Raw genomic sequence first — 26,420 nt, forward strand, 5'->3', positions numbered from 1 at the left:
TGCATTTTAAGTGACAAAAATAACACAAATGCTTATACGAACCCACAATTTAGTGGGAGCGCAGTAAATTATAATGTCTTCAAAGTCCACACATTTATCCAGACTGGAGCCTTAATATAATGTATGCAGAGTCAGGAGTTACATTTCTAGCACCTGCTCATATACATGGCTATGTGTTTAAACATCTCAGAAAACTCAATATTAAATTCTGTGTGGAATATTGGTTTAATATAGACATTTAAAGGTAAAAGCCCACCATGAAACAATTACATTTTTAATATAATTAAATTTTAATGCCCAGTCCTTGTTTCTGACCTATTCAACTCACTTCACTGCAGTAAAAACACAGCAATGCCAGTTTCAGTATTTACTGCTACAGAAATGGCACAGTTCCAACAGAATTCCAACAGAAAATCACACAGCCATCATATTAAGTATTACACGTAATAACAAAACACATAAACCAACAATCCAACATCACCTTGTCCAGCGGCATGTGGCATATACAGAAAAACACAACAGTGTTAGTAAAGATGCATACTGAATTCTTTACTAGAAAACCAGTGTTGAAAGTATTTGTAAGATAAGCTGTTACAAAATATCCTGCCCAAAAATAAAAATGACATGAACATTTGAACACCTTGAAAGCTAAGAACTACATTTATAAAATATAAAAACAAAATAAGTAAGAAAGAAATACATGAAGAATATGAATCTTTTTTAATTAATCTTTTGAATTTTTAGGCTACAAAGTTCACTTGATGATTGATTTAAACAAAATTACTAGAATCAAAGACATCATATTAATATTAATTATTAATTATCTTATAAATTCTTTGGCGCATTCCAAACTTGCACAATGGATGGACCCTAACTTTGTTTTTCGCGGTACGTCTATATACTAGGCATTACAGTAAGGGCGTGTAAGAACTGATTTCAAAATAAAAAGCCATCTTCTAGTGGATGGGATTCCACATTGATTCAGTCAGTGGGTCAATAATGAATAAATGAATGAATAAATAATAACATAAAAAACCGTGATATTATGAAATATTAAATAATCAATAACATTGTTAATGGTGAAAAAAATAACTAATGCTTAAAAACTGAAAACTGAGGCTTTGTCATTTATATTATGAGAATGCTTAGTCAAACTTAACGATAAAAAATACATTTCCAAAAGATCAAGATGAAACGGTAACAGCAGAAGTTATTACAAAATGAGCAAAGGCAATTTAAATAATGACATTTTGTATCGTACTATCAGTCTGTGAAAACAGGCAGTTTCATTTTATGTGAATCTTTGTTGAAAAAGTTGAAAAATTTTTAGGGGGCTATTATCCGAGTGACATTCTGAGGTGGTGTACTTTATGAAGTGAAATAAGTCTATGGAAACAAGTTTCTCAATGACAGCCTGTCATTTTAGTGCTTAAGTCAGATTGGTCTTGGAAATATGTTATTGTTTTTTGAAATATGTTCTTTCTATTATTAAGTTGACTGATTTACACAACATTAATGACAAAGCCTCAGTCTTTCCTGAAATGTAGCTGGTAGGTGGTAGTTGTTATTTTTGCCCTTATTAATTTTATTTATGATTTAATATCAATTAAATGGTGTTAAATAGTTTAGATTTAATTACTTATTATTTATTTAACTGTTTATGTATCCAAACATTTATTATTGACTGACTGAGTGATATCACGGTCATCGGAAGATAGCATTTTATTTTGAAATCAGTTCTTGCATGCCCTTACCGTAATGCCTAGTATAAAAACGTACCGCAAATAAAAAAGAGTAATGTGCTTTTCGAAGTGGAGGCTGACTTGATCGCTGTTCCAGAAGAGGGTGCCGTGGCTAGTGTGATTTTCTTTGAATTAGTAATATAGCCTTGTGTGTGGGTTTGCCGTGGTAACTATAATTTATTAGAGATCTAGAAATTAAAACCCATCCACATACTGTAGATATTTCTATGATTTATAAATGTGTACATTTTCTTTAACGTTGTTTAACACTTACCATTCTTATTTTTTTGGAATGTTTGTCGACCTACTTTATTTTTGTAGACTGTTTATTTTGTACTTCATTATTGACCATTATTTTAAAAAAGTGAAGGAAAAAGGCCACATGTTCCTGAGATCTCGCGTAGTTAGCGAAATGTGTGTTGAACGGAAGCCGCCATAGGTCAGTTTCAATCGGCGTGTTCATTTGAACCAGAAGAACCGCTACGAAGCAGGGGGAGAAGAGCGGCCCAGTACTGATAATCCAACTATCAACTCAATATTGTACGTACATATTACATCGCTTGTATTTTGACTTAACATTTTAGATATATATTACGTCGATCAGGTCGTGTGATTGGGTAAGATGTTCTGATTATAGCGAGTATTAAAGCAAGTGTCCGTTATGTAGCATTAGCCAGGCTAGTAGCGTTAGCATTAGCATTGCTAGTCAAACACTAACGCCAGCTTGCAAAACGTGTTCACCAAGTTTGTACCTATTATGGGCAGCCAGTGTTGTGTTAACCGAAATGCCTTACATGGTAACTCATATGTGAGATTTCTCCGAAAGGATGGCTCAGTACAGGGTTCATTTGGAGAGCAGATGGCGATATTTGCCTATTTTTATGCCGGGCACATTGGGAACACCCAGCCTGGAGCTGCCCTGCCGACCAGGCCTGAGCAAGAAGGGCAACTTTGGTAGCACCAGGTCAGCTGTGTGTAGGCATCTCAAATACAATGCAACTATCCGATAAATGAATCGATAATGGACGTTACGGTAGGAGTAAACCAATTATCGCAGTTCAACGTAGAAAGGGTAAACCACACGGACTGTTAGCTCGGAGTCGGACCAGGTGGCGCCGCCACACAGCGAACTCCTCTACCGACAACTTTTCTTTCGCTTCCACCGACCACAGGTGAATACGACCTCCTCATGTCAACCCGCGGACGCTGGGCACATGCTTTCCAGCACGGTGTTGAAATTTGAACGGGAAACATTGAGGCACAAAGCATTTCCGTAACTCGCACCGACGGACCGGGTGGCGTGGGGGTGGGGGTAGGATTAACTTGGAGCGGTTAAGCCGGGTCATGGAGATTTTAGCTGGTCGTGTTGACTAATGTCCTCGTTTTTGTGCCGCAAGCCGATTTTCAATGACGATTGTAGGTGTTGGCTGGCTGGGACTCCGGGGCCAGCCGCTGCTGCGTACTTATTTTACCTGTCAAATGAGCCTCCGGAGGGTCCACCTTGAACCTTCGCCATGTGCACGCTGCCTGCATAGACCCTTTGGCCTACTCCCTTTCTTTCTCAACCATTTGGTCCATGGGTTGATTAAGCTTAAAAAAAAAAAAAAAAAAAAAAAAAAACTAAGTAGTGCAGAGGTTTATATAACTTTTGAGATTATCAAGGAGGTCTTAAAAAGGAGGTCTCTTAAAAAAAAAAAAAAATCCTTGCTAGGCGATTAACAGAGATTTTAGACTTAAGATATAATATAAGTTTGCTACTGAGGTATGTTATTTGGACAGAAAGTAGAGTGTAGACATAACTGTGTATCCAACTGATCTCGCCAGTGCGCTCCATACTGAGATTGCTTTCCCAACATTACATGTGCACGTGGCCTTTGGAGATGATGCACCAAAAGCTGTACTGACCACCCCTGATGGTGTTTGTATTCATACTGTCTGATCCAGAGACCACTTGCTTTACTATTTCTCATCAGTACTACTCGTATATTATCAGAATACGCTAGCAAAAACGTATAGAGCTAAATTAATGTGTGGATTCATTTTTGTTCTTGTTTTTTCAGGATGGAGTGGCAGCCAGATGAGCAGGGACTCCAGCAGGTCCTCCAGCTGCTCAAAGACTCACAGTCACCCAACACAGTCACACAGAGAGCTGTTCAGCAAGTATCCTACCACAGAATGTGCATAGTAGATAGCTAGAGATTCATATTTTACTAAGTTGTGCCACAGTCCATTGCTAAGTGCGAAGGGATTTTGACCTATGTTGTGTTTTGTTACCACTTCTGTTATCAGTTCGGGAGCTGAGTGTGTTCCACTTGCTGAGGATTTCTTTTCTGTAGTTCTTTTTTCCAAGTATACAGTTGCACATGAATGGACTTGTAGTGCAGACTTTCTTTTTAAATGCTGTTTACACACAAAATGATTATAAACAAGCTCAAATATTTTTGGTGGGTAGAAAATCTATTCAGGTGAGCCACCCCAGAATATTTTGTATGTGCAAGGATGCATGTAGAGAAACATGTCATACTTCATTTTTTGACTAATGTATAGTTGCCAAACACATTAGTTTGCATCCAGAAAACACAGGTTAGTTGCTTAATTTGGAAGGTCAAAGTCGAATGGTCCTTAACAGCCATGCCAGAAACTTGAACAACTCAACCAGTTCCCTGACTTCAACAATTATCTCATCTTTGTCCTAACACGACTCAAAACTGAAGGTAAGACCCCAGATCTGTTTATCCTCTGTCCGCCATATATAACCCAGTGAGATCACTGATCCTCCCCAGAAGATCAGTATGTGTCAGTGTGTTTGATGTGGGCAGTCAATGAGAGATGATGCAGGGTGTGATGAGAAACCTTCTGATATCGTTAAATACTTGTATGTAAATACAACAACATACATTTGGCGAAGAGTTGAGCAGAGACAATCGCTTGTCTTTGTTCATATTTACATTCATCCTCATAAGATCAGCAGATTATAGTATGCTGTTACACACCAACATAATAGACAAAAGTCAATCACAAAAGGAACATGTTATATACTTGGTTGTAAAAGCATTTGTAAACCTTCCAGGGCCAAATGATAAACATTAGCACAGGTCCAAAAATTAATGTTGGTCTTTAGCTATAATAATAATATATAATTTATTTATTTTTTGGTACCTTTCTCTTTCATCTGCTCAGATGAGCCAACTCGCTCTCTGAGCGGTCTGATTCTGAAGAACAATGTTAAGGCCCACTACCAGAACTTCCCGCCAACTGTTGCTGACTTCATCAAGAAGGAATGCCTCAACAATATTGGCGACCCCTCGCCGCTCATCCGTGCCACCATTGGTGAGTTTGTGCATTTGTGAGTGTTCATAATTTCTTTTTGTTGGCTAGTTTGGGCTGGTGCCCCTGTTCCTCCTCTGTGTTTCTTCTGTTGCTCCCTGGAGATGATGCATAAAAACATCTGATTTCCTGTGAAGGTATTTGTATTCATACTGTCTGATCCAGAGCCGCTGCAAAGGCAACTGCTTGTGATCCTGTTAATAATAAATCACTATCTGAAACATTATCTTCTGATCCCCCTCTCCCTCCCTCCCTCCCTCCCTCTAGGCATTCTTATCACTACTATTGCCTCCAAGGGAGAGCTACAGACATGGCCTGAACTGCTGCCCCAGCTCTGCAACCTGCTCAACTCAGAGGACTACAACACCTGTGAGGTCTGCACTTACCCCAATCTGTTCTTATTCTTTTTTTTTTTTTTAATGTTATGAAAACTGGGGCTGCTACTTCATGCACACTCACTTATTCTGCCTGGTTAGGTCTCTGCTCCGGTTGAATGTGGGTGTAGTGCTGAGAATTACAAGAGTCCTCCAAAGTTAAAGTGCAGATAAAATAATTTCAATAAAATATTTGCAGTATTATAAGGGACACATACATGAGCCTGACATAGCACACCTGAGTGTTAAAAAGGCCTTAAGTTAAAATTTTATTGTTGTTCATGCAGCAACAACTGAAAGCCTGTTAATTTTTAATATGAGAAATAAATATTTTCTTTGTGAGAAGGCACTGCTGACTGTGTAGAGAGAAGTTTTACGTTTGTCACTCAAAAAAACCTTTTCCTCACACATTCAGCCAATAATCGATGTGTGTACAGTGCATTCAGTACCGTTTTTATTTTCTGATGCAGTCTCATTCTCTCCTGTGTGTCCCTGTATGTTTGCGTTTGATTTGACAGCCTCTCTGTGTATGTCCGTGTCTCAGGGCTCGTTTGGAGCACTGCAGAAGATCTGCGAGGACTCGTCGGAGCTGCTGGACAGCGACGCTCTGAACAGACCCCTCAACATTATGATACCTAAATTCCTTCAGTTCTTCAAGCACTGCAGCCCCAAGATTAGGTACAGCTGAGAAAGAGAGAGAGAGTGCAGGAGTCATTTTTAAGTGTGACTGTCATTAGCATCTGGGTTTGATGCATACTAACATCTGACTGGCAGTGAAGGTGTTTGTATTCATGCTGTCTCATCCAGATATTCTGATGTCGCTCTCACTTTAACACTTACACCTCAAGTCACGAGTTACATTAATCGCTAACAGGATTCAGTGAGAATTCTTTTTATCTCCCCCCCCCCCACCCCCCCCAGTTTTGTATTTCTTATAAGGCAAGTCAAAGTCAAAGAGGACCAGCAGGAGGCACATACATTTTTCAGTATTAATGTGTCCCTACGTTTGTCGACAGTAGGATTTTCATAAGTGGATCTCCTGATTCCATGATTGGCAGTTGGTGGTAACGGTATCAGCTGCTCATATACGAGGTGTGATTAAATAATGAGACCAATGCTCGTTGGACTTACATAAACCCAGTCACTTTATTGAGCAGCCACACCTCTCGTATCTAGAGACATTAAGCTCGGTTTATCTCACGTTTATTTTTCCTTTGTGACTAATTTGGGGAAACAGTGGAGCCATAATACATCGATTTATTTCAGAGGAAAACTGTGCCCTACATGAACGTCTACAGTGTTATCAGTTTAATTGAATGGCAATTTAACAACCTCCCCTTGATAACCATAAGTTTTATCCTTTAAAAATGTGTGATTGAGCCAAATGTTGCTGTGTTTAGTTTGTCAAATCAAGAAATTTTGAACACGCTCTGTCGTCCCTGCAGGTCCCATGCAATCGCCTGTGTGAACCAGTTCATCATTGGCAGAGCCCAGGCCCTGATGGACAACATTGACACGTTCATAGAGGTGAGCTGTGTTTGAATAGCATACCAGACCATTTTGGAAATTTTCCTTGTCCATCCACTTTGTTGTTCAACCCATATTCTGGACGTTTTTCCCCTCTTTGACAGATGATTTCCTTTCTTGTCGTATTTCTCCTTTCCCCAACTAGAGCCTGTTTGCGCTGGCAGCAGATGAGGACTCTGAGGTTCGAAAGAACGTGTGCCGAGCCCTGGTCATGTTACTGGAGGTCCGCATCGACCGCCTCATCCCCCACATGCACAGCATCATCCAGGTAAGTGTTGGACAAGTCCCGACTCTGCTGTGGACATTTGTGTGTCCATGGATTTAGTCTCTTGCTTCTGGACATGATGAAAAACCCAGCTCATTGACACACAATGATACCTATAGTTCCTATTACGCTGATCCAGATTTGCCAGTTGTCGGCTTTTGCGTTTTTTTTTTCTTTGAGTTTCAAACATGTGCCTTTCTCGTCTCTTGTAGTACATGCTGCAGCGGACCCAGGACCCTGATGAGAATGTGGCGCTCGAGGCCTGTGAGTTTTGGCTGACTCTAGCAGAGCAACCCATCTGTAAGGAGATGCTTTCTGGACACCTGGTGCAGTGAGTATCTCTGTTGTTAATGTAATACTTGCTCTCTGCTGACACAGATTATCAGCACAAACTTCTGTCCATGTGTGATATCAATGAAAACAAGTGCACGGTATCTGAATATGATGAAACACCCAGCTCATTGACACAAAATGATACATTTTGTTCCCAAAACATTTTCTGATCCAGATAGTGCACACCTCGTGATTTGTCTTTGATCTTATTTGACACAGAATCAATACATTCTTATCAACTTGTCATGAGATTTGTTCCATGTTTTCTTTCCTCCCTCTCAATACAGACTGATACCTATCCTGGTAAATGGGATGAAGTACTCAGAGATAGACATCATACTACTAAAGGTGAGCTGTCTCTTTGTTCTTGCACTTGTTATAAAATACATTTTCATACAGAAATATTAGAAATGAATATAGAATTATATATTTGAAATAAAAAATATAGGCCAGAATCTGTCTCTCAAAGAATACACATGTATGATGAGAGCTGAAGTAAAACTTTGCTTGCATCTTTCCAGGGTGATGTGGAGGAAGACGAGGCGGTGCCAGACAGCGATCAGGACATCAAGCCTCGCTTCCACAAGTCGCGCACTGTCACCTTGCAGCATGAAGGAGGGGAGGGCGAGGAGGGGGAGGACATTGAAGACGACGATGACGATGATGACGACACACTGTCAGACTGGAATCTGCGTAAGTGGAGGAAGAACGCAGCTGCAGACATGCTCTTGTTGAAACCCCACAACAAGAGCTTTGAGTCTAAATTCTTCTCGTATTCTTCACTTATCCCCAGTTTTGCCTCTTTCTCTAGGTTGTACATTAATTTTAATACAAAAAGAAGCCATGGCATTTCATAGCAGATTTGCTTTTAAACACATCAAACTGTAGCACAGTTTTAACACTCGGATGTCGCCCTGAGAGCAAGTACAGTTAGGTTTTAGAAAACTAAAACATCTGCTGTCAGGTTGCTTGTAAAACAGTGTCTTTATTGCGCTTTTCTACTTGATGTAGGAAAGTGTTCGGCTGCAGCCCTGGATGTGCTGGCCAACGTGTTCCGTGACGAGCTGCTGCCCCACCTCCTGCCGCTCCTGAAAGGCCTGCTATTTCACCCCGACTGGGTCATCAAGGAGTCTGGCATCCTGGTGTTGGGGGCCATAGCTGAGGGTAAGACTCAGTGGATAGAAGTTCTCCTCGAAACAACAGAATTGTTATTGGAAATCTACAAGTTGCCTGTATCTGATCCTCGTTAATATGAATGTCTGTGATGGCTTGCTTAAAGGCCCAGACCTCAAGAAATAAATATATACTTTTTTTCAACTATGTATGTAGCACGGTGTTGAGCTGGAAATAACATTTACTGAAAATCTGCTTCATCTCACAAAAGTTACAGCATAGCACAGAGTGGGGTATGCAGAGTGTATCTCTGAACAAGTAGTTCAATCTGTGATAATTATCCTTTGCCCCTGTAATTGTATTTATAATAAATAAATAAATAAATAAATCACTTCTCAGAAACAAAGTTCTTTACATAGGAAGATCCAAATAAAACAACTCAAAAGTAGAATCGTGCGGCTAAACAGGGCAGAGAACAGATGAAATACCCAACAATGAAATGGAAAAACTATAACTGAGGTTAAAAAGGGAGGTATATTCATAAACATGTTGCTCCTCTCCATGCCTCAGGCTGCATGCAGGGTATGGTGCCCTACCTGCCGGAGTTGATCCCCCACCTCATTCAGTGTCTGTGCGACAAGAAGGCCCTGGTGCGCTCCATAGCCTGCTGGACCCTGAGTCGCTATGCACATTGGGTGGTCTCCCAGCCCCCTGACTCCTACCTCAAACCCCTAATGACGGAGCTTCTCAAACGCATCCTAGATGGCAACAAGAGGGTGCAGGAGGCTGCCTGCAGGTAAGCAGCTTCACACTCCTCTACTTTGTATGTGGCTATGATGAAAATCCCAGCTCATTGATTAATAATGATACACTTTTTAGCCCCCACCCCACACACACCAAATGCACATGCATTTATTATTCTCGGACTGGGAGAACTAGATATATAAATTAAATGGTAATATGTCCTCCATCTTGTTTTTCTCTTAGTGCATTTGCCACTCTGGAGGAGGAAGCGTGCACAGAGCTGGTGCCCTATCTGAGCTTTATCCTGGACACGCTGGTCTTTGCCTTTGGGAAGTACCAGCACAAGAATCTCCTCATCCTCTACGATGCCATAGGAACTCTGGCAGACTCAGTGGGTCACCACCTCAATCAGCCCGTAAGTGCCTGTGAAACTTAGACCTGCACTCTGCATGTCTCTGCATCATTTGTCTTTCACTTTGGACTCACACGCAAATACAGTCTGTACAATCTAGTCTTTTATACAGTTTTTTTTTCATATTGTCTTTTCTAAAAAAGTAAAGTAGGAGAAACCCTGAGATCTTATCTGTTTATGTTCTTTCTCAGGAGTACATACAGAAGTTGATGCCCCCCCTTATTGCAAAGTGGAATGAGCTGAAGGATGAAGACAAAGACCTCTTCCCACTACTGGAGGTGAGAAGTTGATTTTTAAAGTAACAATTACACAACGGCAGGTTTTCGTGTCGGTTGTGATGCACCTCTTGTGATGTCATTTATTGGGCTTCCACTCAACATACTGTGCATGTGTTTCTTACAGTGTCTGTCGTCAGTAGCCACTGCCCTGCAGAGTGGCTTTCTGCCCTACTGCGAGCCTGTGTATCAGCGCTGTGTCACACTAGTCCAGAAGACACTAGCTCAGGCTATGGTGAGAACGCACTAACACGAAATAAATGTGGTGTGTATTTAGTGATCTTTTTCAGAGGTGAACAAGTGACATTGAAACTTGTCTGTCCTGTCTGCACAGATGTACAACCAGCATCCAGACCAGTATGAGGCTCCTGACAAGGATTTTATGATCGTGGCCCTGGATCTGCTGAGCGGCTTAGCTGAGGGTTTGGGGGGGAATGTGGAACAGCTTGTGGCCCGCTCCAACATAATGACCCTACTTTTCCAGTGCATGCAGGTATAAGAGTGTGCTGCAGTTTCTTTCCATGCATTGGGAGAGTTTTTTTTTTTTTGGTTTTTTTTCTTAAATTTTTTTTTTTTAAACCCTGACATATTTACTACATAAGTATAACACTGAAGTTGGTTGTGTTGTGTTACAGGACACTATGCCGGAAGTGAGGCAAAGCTCTTTTGCTCTTTTGGGTGATCTAACCAAGGCCTGCTTCCTCCATGTGAAGCCTTGTATTGGTGAGTGTGCTTTATCGGAGCATTGACTAAAATTACATAACCTGTCCTCTACTATCTGGCTACCAGGGACCAGTCCAATGTCTTCACTGTTTGAGGAGGGAACTTTGTGTGTGATTGTATTGTAACCAGTGTTTTTCCCATGCCCTCACTCCAGCTGAGTTCATGCCTATCCTGGGGCTCAACCTGAACCCAGAATTTATCTCTGTGTGCAACAACGCCACCTGGGCCATTGGGGAGATCTCCATGCAAATGGGTGAGAAAGCAGGTCCTACTTATTGTTGTTTTCTTTTTGAAACAAATGGTTGCCTTCAATGAAAACAAGTGCAGGGTATCTGGATATGATGAAACACCCAGCTCATTGACACAAAATGATACATTTTGTTCCCATAACATTTTCTGATCCAGATAGTGCATACCTCGTGTGACTCCGACTCTAGGTGGCACACTTCAGCATTTGTCATCTTGAGTGTGCAGGTTTTCATGCGTGCAAGCCCGTGTGTGATTTTTTTTTTTTTATTTTTTTTATTTTATTTTATTTATTTATTTATTTTTTTTTTAGTTGAACAAACGCAAACCAAATGCAGCTCAAACTGCACTGCCTTAGTCTTTCCCTTCATTAACTGTGGTTCTTGGTAATAGGTAGAACATATAAAAGTTGCAGGTATATACAATTTTTTTTTTTTTTTTTTTTTTTTTCAGACCCTAACAGATTTTGTCTGATTGTGAAAGTGGGTGTGTCCTAACACTTATACCCCCAAAACAGCATAGTGCCAGAACCGACGTCATTATGCTTGTGCATTTTGTGTGTGTGTGTGTGTGTGTGTGTGTGTGTGTGTGCATGCTGGCCCGGCTAGCCGTTGTGCGTGATCCAGTCAGCCCAGTGACACTCTGTGTGATATTCTTACAGGCACAGGTGTCAAGCAGCAAACAGGGGATTGTCCAGGTGAGCGTAGGGGCACCAGCAAACCAGTCAACTTTTAGACCAGAGTGAAAAATCAATTGAGCATTTTCTGTCAGATAAGCTAAGACAGCACATGCAGCAGCATGTTGCCGTTATAGACACTGATAACGAGGATGGTACAAGGATTGACTATATCCTGTAAAACATAGAAAAAGTTAACACAATGTTACTAGATAATGAACCCTATGTTATAAGAAACTTGGTGTGAAGGCTTCATTAAAAAACTGTTTTATTGCAGTGTATTTTTGTGCCAGTATGGATTTAAATTTAGAATTGGTCTTGAGCATAAGACATATTGTGTGAATTGCATAGTATTAAATAACTGCAAGACATAACACAGTGTCTGCTTTAATCATTCTTTTTTTTAAATTTATTTTTTAATGGCTAAAAGTTTTTATCCATGAGTGAGCATAGAAACTGAACCATTATGAATTCTTGAACTTTACTCAGTCAGTTACGGTGACCGATGGAGTCCTACATTGAACACAAAATGAAGTTTAGACAGTCTGTATTTATGTTCTTCTCTGCATCAAACTGAAAACTGTAGCGTTGTGACAGTTGTGACCATGACACATCCACCCTGCAGGTGGCCTATTTTCCTCAGACATTTCATGATGGGCTCTTTGTCTGCTGTGTGCATCTCTAGGTGCAGAGATGCAGCCTTACGTGGGCATGGTCCTGCCACACCTGGTGGAGATCATCAATAGACCCAACACACCCAAGACCCTGCTGGAAAACACAGGTAGAGACAGTCATGCATGCCCAGTTTAAGTTAGGATGTTCTGTGATGGTCACAATAGTGAGTGAAGGTGAATTGTTTGTCTTCTGTCTCCCTGTGTGCAGCCATTACAATTGGAAGACTGGGTTATGTCTGTCCGCAGGAAGTGGCGCCTCAGCTGCAGCATTTCATTAGACCATGGTGAGTCACTGTGTCAACACTGTGGACATCATGAAATAGATATTTCTAATAAATCTTTTTTATATTGTGGTTCAAACCCCAGAAGCCCTTCTTCTTGCCCTGTGTATGAATAAACTTCCATTGAACTTCCACAAAAAGGTTTTTCTTGAAAGGAGGAAAAAGGAAAAGGAAATAAATTTAATTCTCTTATTACAAATGCATAAGGGAGGTCCTTTACTGACATTTAGAGACTGACTGAGTGTGCAAATACTTTCTTTTTCTTTCTCCTTATTGTGCCTCTGCTCAGGTGCACGTCACTGAGGAATATCAGAGATAATGAGGAGAAGGACTCGGCCTTCCGGGGAATCTGTGTGATGATTGGCGTCAACCCTGCAGGAGTGGTGCAGGTGAGGTGATACGGTGTACAGCTGTTTGGGCTGCAGGGGTTTCATAGCAATGGGTGCTCTGCATAATTGTGTGATTGAATAACAAGTCTTCTCTTTCCAGGACTTCATTTTCTTCTGCGATGCTGTGGCCTCTTGGGTCAGCCCCAAGGACGACCTGAGAGAAATGTTTTATAAAGTGAGTGCTTCATCAGTGTTTTTTTTTTTAGATGACTAGATGTTTGTCATTAAAATGTTCCCTACCCATGTCTGCTGCTGGCTCACCACACTCTGTGATGATCATTTAATCAGACATTCGAAATCTGATTACACGGTGCGGATGATTTTTTTTGAGTCTGAGAAGTGTGGATAGAGTTTGCTGTTAATGGGAGGGAGAGCAGTTGTTTATACACAAGATTTTCACATTTCAAGACTGCACAAGTGGTAATTCAGCATCACTCAAGCAAGTTGATCAGCCAGTGTATATAGTGAATTGTGACTGTTAAGTTCTCCCCCAGTCATAGCCAAGCAAACAATGGTCGGCACAGCACGTTTTTTTTTTTGTTTTTTTTTTTTTAACCTTTCGAAAACCAAAAAACGCAAGAACAGTGTAAAGAGTGGAATAAACTGTGTTTATGAGCTTCAGTCTGCAACTGTTAGCATATCCGGCTGACTGACGTTCCACCTAATTACAGTTCTAACCAAATGTAACTTCCAAGGACTCAGGAGTAAAAGCAGTTCTGGATGCTATCAGAGTTAGCAAAATTAGCAACTCTGTCTTGAAACAACATGGGTTGGCTCTCATTCTGAAAGCCTTTTCTCTTGTAGTGTTAAAAGTGAAAACATACTGCTAGAAAATACAAATAGGTTGAACAGAGAGGGTTAGGATATAACAAAATAAGTCTAATCTTACATTTTACCTTATTGTACTTACAATGCCAGGACTAACTAGCTTTATGCTTATTTCCATGTTTTCTACGTTGACATGGCGAGCATGCCAACTTTTTGCCAGAAACGTGCAGTTTTAGTCTCAGTCTTTTAGCACAATATTGTGTATGTAAGCCATGAAGTGCATATTTAAGACCCTTTTTACTGGGTTCTCATTTTTAAAGTCAGCTTGAAACATTAAAAATTCAGTCCCAGACAATTATTCCAATGAAGTTATTCCTAATGGTAGCTTAATTAGCTATCTAACATGTAACTGCTAAATCTATTTTTAGCAAAACCAGCGGTCAAGAAATGAGAGGCCTGTTGTTTTCTACCGCCATCTGCGATAACAGAACCATTGTATCAAATTTTTCCATGATTGTTGTAGCAAATTAGGCGTCGTAATCAGTGTAAACCGCAGATGTACTGTGCTAGAAAGGAAAGCTTAAAAGAGGGTTTAGCAGACAGTTGCTTTGTTGCAACCTGTGTTGATGGAGGTATTTATTTCTTCAAGGCAACAACAGCACATCAAACTGGTCATTTAAAAAGTCTTGATGTAGATAGCTTTGTCTGGGTCATAATGGTTTTGCTCTTGTTTTTTTGTTTTTTTCCCTTCAAGATCCTTCATGGCTTCAAGGACCAGGTCGGGGAAGAGAACTGGCAGCAGTTCTCTGAGCAGTTCCCTCCTCTGTTGAAGGAGCGCCTGTCGGCCTGTTACGGCGTCTAACCCAACCTCCCCCCCTGGTCCACACAGGACATCAACCTGTTAGGTATGTCCAGCAAATGTTTCTACATCACAATCACCCAACCAACCTGAGACCCCCTTCTGGAAATGATGAAAATCCCAGCTCATTGATATGCAATGATACATTTTGTTCCCAAATGATTTTTTTCTGATCCAGAATCTCTCTTTTTGCCCACACCACTGCATCATTTTTGCCCCTGACCTGTTTCTATCAGCTCTTCAGTTACTAGTTGCTGTATAATGTGATTTTTAAAACTCTTTTCTCTGTCCCTCTCTTTCTCAGGTTTATGTAGGGGAGGGTTACTGGGGAACTCATTGCACTGCCCAGATCACAGGGGAGAAAAACGAGCTGGAGGGACGTGACTGGCCTTGACCCTCCATTCAGCGGATGGCCCCCCTTTCCCCCCTGCGCCCTGTGTGTCTCTGTGAGGGAGGGTGGGAGGAGGGTGGTGGGTGTGGGAGGGTAAACTGGGGATATACATATACCTCTCGGATTAAATGCCTCACAAAATCCAAACACACTCAAAAGTGACTTTCGCCAACAGCACCGCAGGGATCCTTGGTAGATGAGGGCAAAATAGGGGCTGGCTTTGACCTCCCCCTCCTCGATTTGATTATTAAGATAGATGACGGCTGGGAGGGGAGGGGGGGTGGAAGATAGGTACATAATAAGGAATTATCTGAACCAGCATAGGGTGCCACAGTCCCAAATACCACAATGCACGTAGTCAGTAGAAAGACTCACAGATGTAGATGTGTGTAATCAGGCTTGTGCCAGAGGCTAAACAAAAAAAACATGCTTTTACCTTGTAACAATGCAGGAAATGTGCACACATTTTTTTGCACCTTTTACGACAAAATTGCATAAACATTTGGTGTGCATATACATGGGTCTTATTCTCTTTTCACATGTACATTTAGCTGAATTTAATTTCCCTCCTCTTCCCTTGGTTGCTGAATTTCTCTCGGATCATAGGTTTCTTTTTCTCCCTCATTTGAGGTAAAGAAGATGCAGTAGGTCTGTCCTCTAAGGTTTTACCACCGCAGTACCAAGTTGTTGCATGGCATATGTTCACCTCCTAAGTGACGCATGTTTGAGTGAATGTCTGTCTTGTTGCTCTCTGGATTTATTGCGTTAGTTGTCGTCAGTATGGGGAGGCTGCCATAAATCGAGGCTGTCGGGCTCTTTTGTCCTCCATTCATACCTGTCATGTAATCAATGTCCCTATAGTTTAATGGAGGCTGTGTGTATATGACAACCAACTATAGGTAGATCAATACAGGAATCGGCTCATGTCTGATTGGAGAATCACTCACTGCAAGGAGAGTTCAAATACTGTACGCAAAGTTGAGAATCCTTTGTGCTGCTGCTGCTTTGTTTTTAGAGTATTTACAAAACAGACTTATGAGAGCGATAAGACATCACCAAGAATGAATTGGTTCTTACTGATATAAATGCACTTTTTCTTTTGTAAGAAATTTAGAATTTCACATGTAAGACATACAGTAATGATATACTGATCTTGAGATATAGTTTTTTTTGATAAGTGATTTTAGGACTGTTAATGGCTTGATAAAGTAAGCATAATGTTGATAATGTTAAGCAATGGTAAAATGACTAGGTAAGACTTGAGGCCTCTTAACATAGTTTTATAATGTAGCGCCTTCTAAAATGGATTGAATAGGATTTAAGAGGGAAACATCTTAATTACAGTATTTTGGATCCATGTCCCAGTGCACCTGTCAATCCATATCTGTGTTTAAGGATGTCCCAATCTTTTTCATCAGAGCTTTTTGTTAAATAGTGGCTGGTTGAGCCATCAAAGCTTCTCCATGTCATGAACACTGCATGCTTTTCAGTGAGTCTCGCTCCTTTTTTAGTCATTTTATAACGGGTCCCTTTGGGGGGGATCTACCTTATAAGAGCTTTGTCAATGGCAACACAATTCGCTGCTGGACTAATAAGGTACTTCTCCAGCTTATGATAAAACTAGTGATTGTTGTTGCCATATCTTCACCCGATGATACTGTGTAGGTTATGCCTGGGAATACACTGACTCTGAGTCCTAATAGTTCTCCCCTGACACTGGTTAGCTTATGTGAGAGAGTGGTGGTCTTTATCCAGCTTTATCTTTTAGACATTGTCCATAGTGGACGGTTGTAATGTAAGTGTGTATGGCTGTTTGCCTGTTGGTGTTTTACTATAATGGTGTGTACGCAAGTACTGCTTAGATGTAACTTTGCACCAGCCCTACTCTAAAGGCAAGTGGGGGGCGTAGTTTGAGTAATTTCTGAGCTCATGTGGCCAGTGGGAGAGTCAGCATTTGCCTGCCAGTTAATGTCGTCAGTTTCATTGACAGGGTGTTTAAAACTCTTAAGATGAAGACTTTTGTTCATGGAAAATACTAATAACTATTTCTGTATGATTTTAAAAAAGCATTTTCTAAAATATCAGCTCACATCTACAGGCGATGTGTTTCACAGAATCAGCATTAACGTGTTATCAACAAATGTGACACAGATTTTTGATTTTGTTGTAGCACAAATGTTGCCAATGTTGTTGAGACAGTGGTTTGGTGTTCTGACCACTTTGCGAAGCTATAACGCCCCACAGACTGAATACTGATGGCGTCCTGTCCAGGTTTAACTGGTGGGCGAGTGTTGAGATGTGACCTGGCTGCTCATTCATCAGAGGGTGGACAAACATGCTTGGAGCAGCAGCTGATGAAGCGGTCATTACAAGAATGTTTCAGAGGGATGATGCTCCTGTGCCACAAAGAATTGCTAAAAAGTTTAGGCTTCACCACTCCTTGCCATGTTGTGATACACTAAGCTATCTACAGAAGTAAATTTAAATGCAAGTTGTCCACAAGTTGTTTTTTCTTTTTTTTTTTTTAACCTTTTTTTATTTTGATGCACATGTAAGTTGTTTTTATTTATTTATTTTGTTGGTTTTTTATTTTTTTTTATTTTTACTTTTTTGTGCTCTAGTGCACAAATTGTTTTGGACTTTAAAAGTTGTTTTTTTTGTTTTTTTTTTTTTTTCATTTTTATTCTTTTTATTTAAAGAATAATTTGTTTTCGTTGTTTTATAGCGGACCATTTGATTATGTTAAATTTGATGCGGTTGGACTGAAGGAGAGTCAGTGCTTGGTGCATACCTTAGGGAAGAATGTGGAAAACTAATTCATAACTTTTCAATCTGATATCAAGGCTGGCAATTGAATTTGATGTAGTACCTTTATTTTGCTGAACTGTGGTGCAGGTGGGATGTATCCCTTTTTATTTAATTTTTGTGAATAGGGGAAAATAAAAGTTTTTTTTCTATTAAGCTTTGAGTCATTGAGTGGAATTTTTGTTCTCTGCATGATCATCAATATGTTCGGAGAAATATTTGCTTTAATACTTGAGCCTTAAACCTAATTCATTTGGATCAGACAGGAAACAACTTAAACTTACAGATAGCACTCGCTTCCTGGTGACATAGACGCTACTATCCTCTTTCTGGAAATGAACTAAAGTGACATTTGAATGAGACTCAAGACACCAGAGGCTGAACATGCTAGCTCATTAAGTTTGACCAGTGAAAGCTCATTAAAATCTGACAATGTAGATTTGAGTAAATGCTGTAAAAGGGGCACTTTTCCACATTTCCTGTGATACCGTGAGGGCTTGATGTCAAATGTGGTACAAACATTCACTTGGTTTCAAGGATGTACCAACTAGACTTTGTTCAAAGGTCAAGGTCACGGTGACCTTACAAAACATGGTTTTGGCCTTGTTAACACAATATCATAGGAACTCCCCGAGGAAATCCCTTCAAATTTGGGATTTGGACTCAAGGATGAACTGATTATACATTGGTCAAATGTCAAAACATGGTTTTGGCCTTATGCATGCCATATCTCCGTAACACCTTATGGAATTTCTTCAAATTTGATACAAACCTTCACGTTGACTCAAGGTCGACCTGAGTAGATTTTGGTGGTGAAAAGTCAAGGTCAGTCTGACCTCACAAAACACTTTTAGCCATTACTCAAGACTTCACACAGTAATTATGACAAAATTTCACACAAATCGTTAATGTTGTCTATGATTCTGGATAAACAGGGATGTAACCTTAAACTAATGTGAGTGGTGAAATGATACAACCACAAGAGTGACTTTACCAGCTGGTATGACCCACAGTGTCGATTTCTGTCCATTTGAGGAAACTTGATATTGATATAATGTGTCTGTTATGCAACTTTACTTTTAATGGCTTTATTAATAATAATAATGATTTGTAACAGTTTTGAAAGGTGTTATATAAATAAATATTATTATCTGTTATTGTTGTTATTGTTGTTATTAATATTATAAGGGGAGCACAAGGTGTCCAGGTTTGAAAGAAATATTATGTTTGGGACTTATAAGTAAATAAAAACATTAAAATATAAAAAAAAATACTTTTGAAACTTTACGTTTAGAGTACAATCTGATAACCTTAAAAGAAAGTTTTATATTATGATCAGAAAAATCTAAGCAAGAGATGAAAAAACGGTCTTCATGGTTGCCATCTTGTCACGCAGTTTGATGACGACATCTTTCTTCACCGGAAGCTATGTTTTGAATTTTTTTTGTAGTTCGCCCATGGATGTAAGACCAGTTCATGCTACCGCATTACATGACATTTCTTAATTTGGTTGATATGGTGACAGTGACCTCCATTTCTGTCACACTAACTCGGGCGACGACCTTTGACTGGCGCCTGGATTTGTCAAAGGCTGGGCTTGTTCTTAGTAATGTTTTACGTAGCAGTACTTGAAGCTAGCTAAGCTCAACCTGCTCTATTTCAGGTGTAGTCGCGTTTTATTTATATACATTTAACAGACTGCGAAACCCTTAACAAATGGACTGTTATTATTGAAAAATAGTCAAAGCTTTCTTCATCTCATGAATTGTTACCAGTGTAGCTGACGCTAAGCTAACATTTGATCAAGTTTCATTGTCAGTACTTTAGGCTAAATGCACTGAAACAGGTATTACCAAGAGTACAAATAGAATTAGTTTAAAGTAATGTTGGCTTGAGGTGCATGAGTTAGTGGTCTTGTGAGAGAGAGAAAGGTGATGTCTGAGATCAGGGTTAACCCCTATGAACCGGAGGTGGGGACACAAGGTGACCAGGGTGGACCATGTCCTGACCCCGTGAAACCTCTGAGTAGTGAAGTCTCCAGGCCTGACCTGCAGGGGTAAGAATTTCATCCACACTCAATTAACTGGCAGCAGACGAGATTAATGAGGAAGTCACGCCGGTCTTCATATTCCTTCCAGTCTTCTGCCTGCTGGTCACCCGTCCTCAGCAGAAGTGAGCCCCTCACCTTCTGCTGAGGCAAGTGGCTTATTGTCATTACCATGGGAGCTGGTGACACACATTGCTTCACACCTTCCTGCTCAGTGTGTCATCACTGTACTGCCAAAGGTACGTTTTAAAGATGAATTGACCCATCACTTCCATAAAATTCCTTTTAAGATGTCCTGTCTTCTAATTTTCTTGTTGACTTGTTTCCAAAATCCCCAGAAGCCTAAATAACTCTATGATACCTTTTCCTTTTTTACTGATTACGTGTAAATTTGACAAGGCAAAGTTAGCAGGATTGATTGTAGTTTGTTGTTTGTGATGTTTGTGTGTTCAGCTTGATAATTAAAACAAAAAAGCAAGGGGGTATAGATTTTTCAGATATAGATAGAGATAGATTCTGGAAATATAGATATTTCTTAATTCAAAGGTGACCTGTAGAGTTTTCTTGTAAACAAACACCAGTTATGTTTGCACTCAGTGTTAGTTATCAAAACTTATTATGTGTGTCCTTGAGGTCGAACAAATTTCTCATCGAACATTAAACATTCATTTATCATCCACTCGCAAGCAGTCTTCTTCCCACTTGTAGATAATTGGAATAGTGTGAAACCACTGGCAGGACTGTGTATCGTGTCTGGATTGTGCATGTGTCATAAACAGAGACCCACTCATACAAAAGTGCTCCATCGTGCTACTAAAGGTCAGAAACTTGACATGGAACCTTTATGCAAGACTGGTCTTGGTCTTGGTCTTGCAGATCTTGGGAAATATTCTTGAATCCCTGTTTCTCCTCTTTTCAGGTGTGTCATGCATTAGGTGATGTGGGAAAGGACAGCACTGCTTGGCAGCTCAGAGCACGCAGACTGTTAGGACCCTGTGCTGGCTTTCCAGTGGGGCCAAGGGAGGACTTTGACTGGCCTACTGCTTGCCTGGAGATGGAGCAGCTGATAACGGGCTGGACAGACCAAGCACACCTTTTAGCCAGACAAACCCAAGAGGATGAGGAGCAAGTAAGGCAGCAGCAAAGGGCAGGGCAGGATAGGGAACCAGGTGCAGAAGGGCAGGAGGATGATAGAGAGGCTGAGGTAGAAGGGGTGGGAGTGGCAGCTCAGGAGGCTGCATATGGTGCTGATGAGGGGCTGGAGGTGGCAATAGAAGGTGAGGATGGTGAAATGCAGCCCATTGAAGGTGAGGACCAACTGGCAAGATTGAGAGAGGAATTGGAAGAGAGACTGGAGGATGATGCGCCAGCACTAATGGAAGAAGGAAGGGACCCCAGGATGGTATTTGATGCTAATCACGGGCAAGATGGTGCTCTTAATCACCAAGAGGACTTGGCAGACCCCAGGAATCTGGGTAATGGAAGACAGGTAGAGATGAAGCAGTGTCAACCCACTAGAGCTCCTAGCCCACCCCCAGCGCTGGAGTGCATCACACTACCCTCTGGCCACATTGCTCAGGTCAACTCAGTCCTCCTTGTTGGGGGAGAGGGGGCAGTTTGTGCCACGGGTTCAAGAGACTGGAATGTTAAATTGTGGGATCTGCAAGCAAGCCCTAGTGGCATGTTGCTGCACACATTAGTAGGGCAGGGTGACTTCAGCACCCATCGGGGCTGGGTCTGGTGTCTTGCATCTCAGGGATCTCTGCTGGCATCAGGGGGCTTTGACAGCACAGTGAGGCTATGGGACCTACAAGCAGGTGGTGCAGAGAGGAGCCTGATCAGGGCTGGGGCTGCTGTCCTCTGCTTGTCCTGTCAGACGGATGTGTTGCTGGCTGGTACATTTGACAAGAGGGTCAGCATGTATGACACCAGAGGTGAGGGGGTTTAACATATAACTTGCAAGTCAGTTTAGTGGCTGAGTGTGCATAAAGTGGAAATAAAGATTAGATTTAGTTTTATGAATGTGAAAATACACTTAAGCATTTGTCATGTGGGCTTAGCAGTTATCTGGCAATTAAATTATAAAGACTGAGGTTGATTATGTCACAATTTTATCTACAGCTGCTGAACCCTTGGTGAAAAGCCTCCGTCTCCATGGTAACGCTGTAATGTGCCTGGCTGCAGATGACAAGTACATCATCTCTGGAAGCAAAGACTGCACCGTGGCTGTCTATGACCGCAGGGCAGGCAAAGGCTTGAAGAAACTTCAGGTAGCTGCAGTCTCTCTCTCTCTCACACACACACACACACACACACACACACACACACACACACACACGTAGCTTGTTTATTTGTGTTTGTGTGCATATGTGCTCAGGTAAACCTTCAACCAATCTGTCCTCTTCTAGCTGAGCTCTTACCTGCTGTCCATGAGCTACAGTGGCAGTGAGGTGTGGGCAGGAGACAACAGTGGCAAGCTCCACTCCTTTTCTATGCAGGCGGGGACCTTAAAACCCCTGTCGCAGTTTGATGTGGGACACACAGCTCTGGTCACTGGCATCCACAGGTCCCCTGGAACCCTCTACACCTGTTCATCCGATCGTACTGTCAAGGTAGGAAGAGGCTAATTCCTTGCTGCTTTGTCTATTTTGCGAAGTCTGCTACAGAATCACTACTATTGTAATTTCTCGTCTGTTTTGCAGGTGCACGTCCCTTGTGCGCCTCCAAGGACATTATGCACACTGCAGCATCAAGCTGGAGTCAATGGGGTTAGTGCTTTATAACACATCTTATCGATAACTTCTTCACCTTTAGTCTTCACTCTCTCATGCATATCCCTCCTGTCTGTATTCTACTGTCAGCTGAGTGTGGATGCTGGAGTCCTCGCTGTAGCCTCGGGAGATATGTGTGTAGAAGTCTGGAGGCCCAGAAAATGAGAACGCACCACCTGCAAACTATGGGACAAGACCTGATGCCTGTCAACGCCATACTGGCCATTCAGCATTTTAGAATTTAGAATACATGGAGTGCATAACAGCATAGGTGTAATAAAACGAAAAAAAAAAAAAACAGCTCTCTTGACTTGCAGGCTGGCTAGATAACACCTGTGCGCTCAGAAAGTGTACAGACCCTTTTTTTCGCATTTTGTTATGCTGCAGCCTTATACTACAATATTTTAAGTTCATTGTTTCCCTCATCAGTCTACAATCAATACCCCATAATAATAAGGCGCAAACCTTGAGATGTTTCTGCACCTTGATTGGACTCCATCTGTGGTAAGTTCAGTTCACTGGACATGATTTTGGCCTTGGTAAGAGAAGTGACCAAGAATGTGATGGTCATTCTGGCTGAGCTCCAGAGATCCTGTGTGGGGATGGGAGAAACTTCCAGAAGGACCACCATCACAGCTGTACTCCACCGGTGTGGGCTTTGTGTCAGAGTGACCAGACAGAAGCCTCTTCTCATAGAAAGACTCATAAAAAAACACTAGGAGTTTGAAAAAAGGCTCTCAGACTCTGAAAAACAGGATTCTCTGGTCTGACGAAACCAAGACCAAACTGTTTGCCCTCAGTTCTGAATGTCAGTTCTGGAGGAGACCCAACAACACTCATTAGCTGCCCAATACCATTCATCAACGCATATTGTGGGGGGGTTTTGTAGCAAGGACAGGGAGACTGGTCAGGGTTGAGGGGAAGCTGAATGGAGCAAAGTACAGCGATATCTTTAATGAAAACCAGGACCTCGGACTGGGCAGAAGGTTCATCTTCAAACAGGACAATTACCCTAAACACACAGACAAGACAATGCAGGAATGGCTTAGGGACTTCCTTTTTCATCAGTTTACAAAAACTTCACTTTGTCTTTATGGAGTATTGAGTGAAGACTGATGAGTGAAAAGTGAATTTAAATGATTTTAGCATAAGGATTCGAGATAAAATGTGAAAAAAGTGAAGGGGCCTGAATACTTTCATCAAGAGAAATATAAGTAGTAACTTAAAAAATGAAAACAAAAAGTAAGACTGGAAATAAATACACTTGTGCTATATGTGGCCAACATATTTTATTTAGCTGGACTTGTTTAGTTGGATTGCTAATTTTTATTTCCCAATGTGTTGTTATTCAGTAGCAGAGTTGGTTTGGGAAGGTTGTGGTCACTTGCCAAAAACCCTCAACCAATTTATTTTTTGTCTTTGTTTGATTCCGTTGACATTTTTCTACAAACAAAAAACACACACAGGAAACGTGTTTATTGTGCTTATTATTTGTTGTTTTGTGCCAGTACTGAAAGCTTTAAAAAAAACCCACTGCATTTGAAGAATTTTGTTTCTCCTCTTTTGGTTGTTTCTTTGTTCAAACAGCGTGGAAAATGCAGATATTTAAAGGGTGTAATAGTATTAACATGCTTACAAGTTGACTGAATCTGTTCCAGGAACTGATATTGTCCAAAAAACATTTGTTACTTTTCATGCACAGTGAAACACTTGTATCCAAGCCCTTTGTGACACACTGATTGTATTTGTAAAGCTATTTATCTGAACACAGTCAGCAGTGCTAATCAATATTATCTTTTTTTAGGTACTTATGCAAATACCTTGTGTGCGTGTGTATGTGTGTGTGTCTGTCTGTGTGCTAGTGGTTTGAATAAATGTAACTATAATTCATTTGCACAATACTTGATATATGCATATGTTAAAACACACTGAAATACTATTTCCACGGATGTCATTAAATTGTCCGAAAATCTAGTGTCTGAATTATTGGCTGGATTTGTTCACTGCCCTCATGAAACAGTTTTAGTTGACTTTACTTGATCTGAGCAGCTCCCAGTACCCATGTAATTTGTAAGTTTGAGGTCAAAGCTTTTAAGGGACATAAATTCATTATACGATTATGTAAAAGAGTTAATAACAGCTATTAAGAGAAAAAAGTGAAACCATTATCCATACTTTTTACATAAAGCTGTCTTTAATTTAGACAATGTTAGATGCACGAGCCACACTATATATGATGTTTACCCTCAAAGGAGATGCTTTAATGGGATATTAAAACAATCTACAGTGGTTTCAGCTGTCTCACTGGTGGCAGGGCGACTAACAGATCAACAGCCACAGGGAGTTTATCAGATACACATTTGACTGTGGAAAATCTGCGGTTCAATCTTCAGACATGATCTGTCCATAAGGTAGTCTGTTATGTGTTGGTGATCTGTGCTCAGGACTGTCACAGCAGCACACAGGTCTTCTTATCTTTGAAAGGATTAGATGAGGCAGCGATGCCAGTGAGCAGAGGGTCACTGCGTCTGTGGTCCTGACAGTACCGGACCAAGTCTGCGGCTGTCAGGGAGATCTGCTGGGACAAAGGCGGACAGGATGGCATTTGACAGGATTTTGATCGTTGTAATAATAAAATAAAATAAAATACTCAGTGGAAGTCGATAATAGGGACATGGGGCATGTTAGTACTTTAACTTATAGAAGTTTTTCAGGTGATTGGTCTTAAATGAATCAGTCATCTTATATGAGAATGAGCAGCTATCATGCACATATTTAAGATTATTCAGATTCTCACATACCTTGATTCTCTCCATGCCCGCCTCCACCCGAAGTTGATCCACCAGTTTTTGTGTCTGAACAACACTGTTACTGCTACACATCTTTCCTGACATTCCCCTCGTTTAAATACTCAGCAAAAATCCAGCTATTTGGACTCAAAATCTTTCTTCAACACCAAAAGCAGCAGCAGGAAAAAGATTGAGGGCAGTATTTTACCCGATCCAAAGCATCAGCTCAGGTTGTGCAGGAGTGTCTGGTCAGACCAGCTCCTGACTTTCCTTTTTGACCTGTACCCCCTTTTTATTCACGGTTGGGGGCAGTTCAAAGGCTCTGTGATATAGAAGGTCATACAACATAGTGTTGGAAATGTCACAAACATCACATACCACTTCACAGCCACTGCTGATGAAAAGATTACCAGCTAAAATATGCTGTCTGAAGAAGGATTGTCTGTATGCAATAATAGAAAGGTAGGACATTTAAGACATTATTCAATTTGGTTAAATGTTTTTTTTTTTCCAGTAGAGGGTGTTGTAAATGAGTTAGGCATACATTTTTATTAAACCAGTGCAGACAAGTGAATGCAAAAGGGGGTGTGACACATTAGTGACAATACAACATTGTGTTAAATGAACTGTAGGATGGTAGATGTTAGATACAGTTTAGTACTATTGTCTATTGTCATTTTAACATGTACATTTAGCTGACAGGTGAAGTTTCTAATAACATTGCAGATACCTGCAAAACATATGAACTTGAACTTGTCAAATGTCATGCACTGTTGACTTTTAAACAGCCATCTGTATGTGGGATAATTTAGACCACACTGGTTCAGCTCAAACAGCCTTCTAGGTGCAGCTTTGGGCATCAAGCAGTGGTCATACAAATTGCAACAAT

The 26,420-nt window shown here is 40.9% G+C and overlaps 3 protein-coding genes across 11 annotated transcripts; 2 read left to right on the forward strand and 1 right to left on the reverse strand.

Moving 5' to 3' along the window:
* The first annotated feature begins 1,803 nt into the window (after positions 1 to 1,803).
* On the forward strand, positions 1,804 to 18,080 carry LOC139618182 (transportin-2-like). 8 transcript variants are annotated; one of them, XM_071473903.1, is made up of 26 exons: positions 1,804 to 1,859; positions 3,803 to 3,902; positions 4,381 to 4,456; positions 4,923 to 5,072; positions 5,337 to 5,443; positions 5,988 to 6,121; positions 6,889 to 6,970; positions 7,116 to 7,238; positions 7,448 to 7,566; positions 7,856 to 7,916; positions 8,090 to 8,261; positions 8,580 to 8,732; positions 9,252 to 9,477; positions 9,669 to 9,840; positions 10,029 to 10,115; positions 10,240 to 10,347; positions 10,447 to 10,605; positions 10,748 to 10,835; positions 10,990 to 11,088; positions 11,743 to 11,778; positions 12,443 to 12,538; positions 12,640 to 12,715; positions 13,002 to 13,101; positions 13,202 to 13,276; positions 14,624 to 14,774; positions 15,033 to 18,080. In XM_071473903.1, the coding sequence occupies exons 2-25, from the start codon at positions 3,804 to 3,806 to the stop codon at positions 14,729 to 14,731; spliced, it is 2,706 nt and encodes a 901-aa protein (XP_071330004.1). In that variant the 5' UTR covers positions 1,804 to 1,859; position 3,803; the 3' UTR covers positions 14,732 to 14,774; positions 15,033 to 18,080. The 8 variants fall into 8 exon arrangements, with proteins under 8 accessions (XP_071330004.1, XP_071330006.1, XP_071330005.1 ...); XM_071473905.1 differs by having other exon boundaries at positions 1,827 to 1,845; XM_071473904.1 differs by lacking the exon at positions 1,804 to 1,859 and adding an exon at positions 1,889 to 1,908.
* A 1,260-nt stretch (positions 18,081 to 19,340) lies between these two features.
* Positions 19,341 to 24,717, forward strand: fbxw9 (F-box and WD repeat domain containing 9). Its single transcript, XM_071473911.1, has 7 exons — positions 19,341 to 19,980; positions 20,063 to 20,210; positions 20,891 to 21,905; positions 22,093 to 22,241; positions 22,380 to 22,583; positions 22,674 to 22,739; positions 22,833 to 24,717. Exons 1-7 carry the CDS (start codon positions 19,859 to 19,861, stop codon positions 22,905 to 22,907), a joined length of 1,779 nt encoding a protein of 592 aa, XP_071330012.1. The 5' UTR covers positions 19,341 to 19,858; the 3' UTR covers positions 22,908 to 24,717.
* LOC139618186 (guanine nucleotide-binding protein G(I)/G(S)/G(O) subunit gamma-7-like) lies at positions 24,717 to 25,802 on the reverse strand. 2 transcript variants are annotated; one of them, XM_071473912.1, is made up of 2 exons: positions 25,544 to 25,802; positions 24,717 to 25,317 (listed from the first exon to the last, which is right to left on the reverse strand). In XM_071473912.1, exons 1-2 carry the CDS (start codon positions 25,634 to 25,636, stop codon positions 25,192 to 25,194), a joined length of 219 nt encoding a protein of 72 aa, XP_071330013.1. In that variant the 5' UTR covers positions 25,637 to 25,802; the 3' UTR covers positions 24,717 to 25,191. The 2 variants fall into 2 exon arrangements, 1 of the variants encoding a protein (XP_071330013.1); XR_011689698.1 differs by having other exon boundaries at positions 25,181 to 25,320.
* Between the last annotated feature and the right edge of the window lie 618 nt (positions 25,803 to 26,420).

This window comes from Trachinotus anak, unplaced genomic scaffold (assembly GCF_046630095.1).
Source record: "Trachinotus anak isolate AG129_WGS33_773 ecotype Australia unplaced genomic scaffold, CSIRO_AGI_Tana_v1 ptg000003l, whole genome shotgun sequence".
NCBI classification, from domain to species: Eukaryota; Metazoa; Chordata; class Actinopteri; order Carangiformes; family Carangidae; genus Trachinotus; species Trachinotus anak.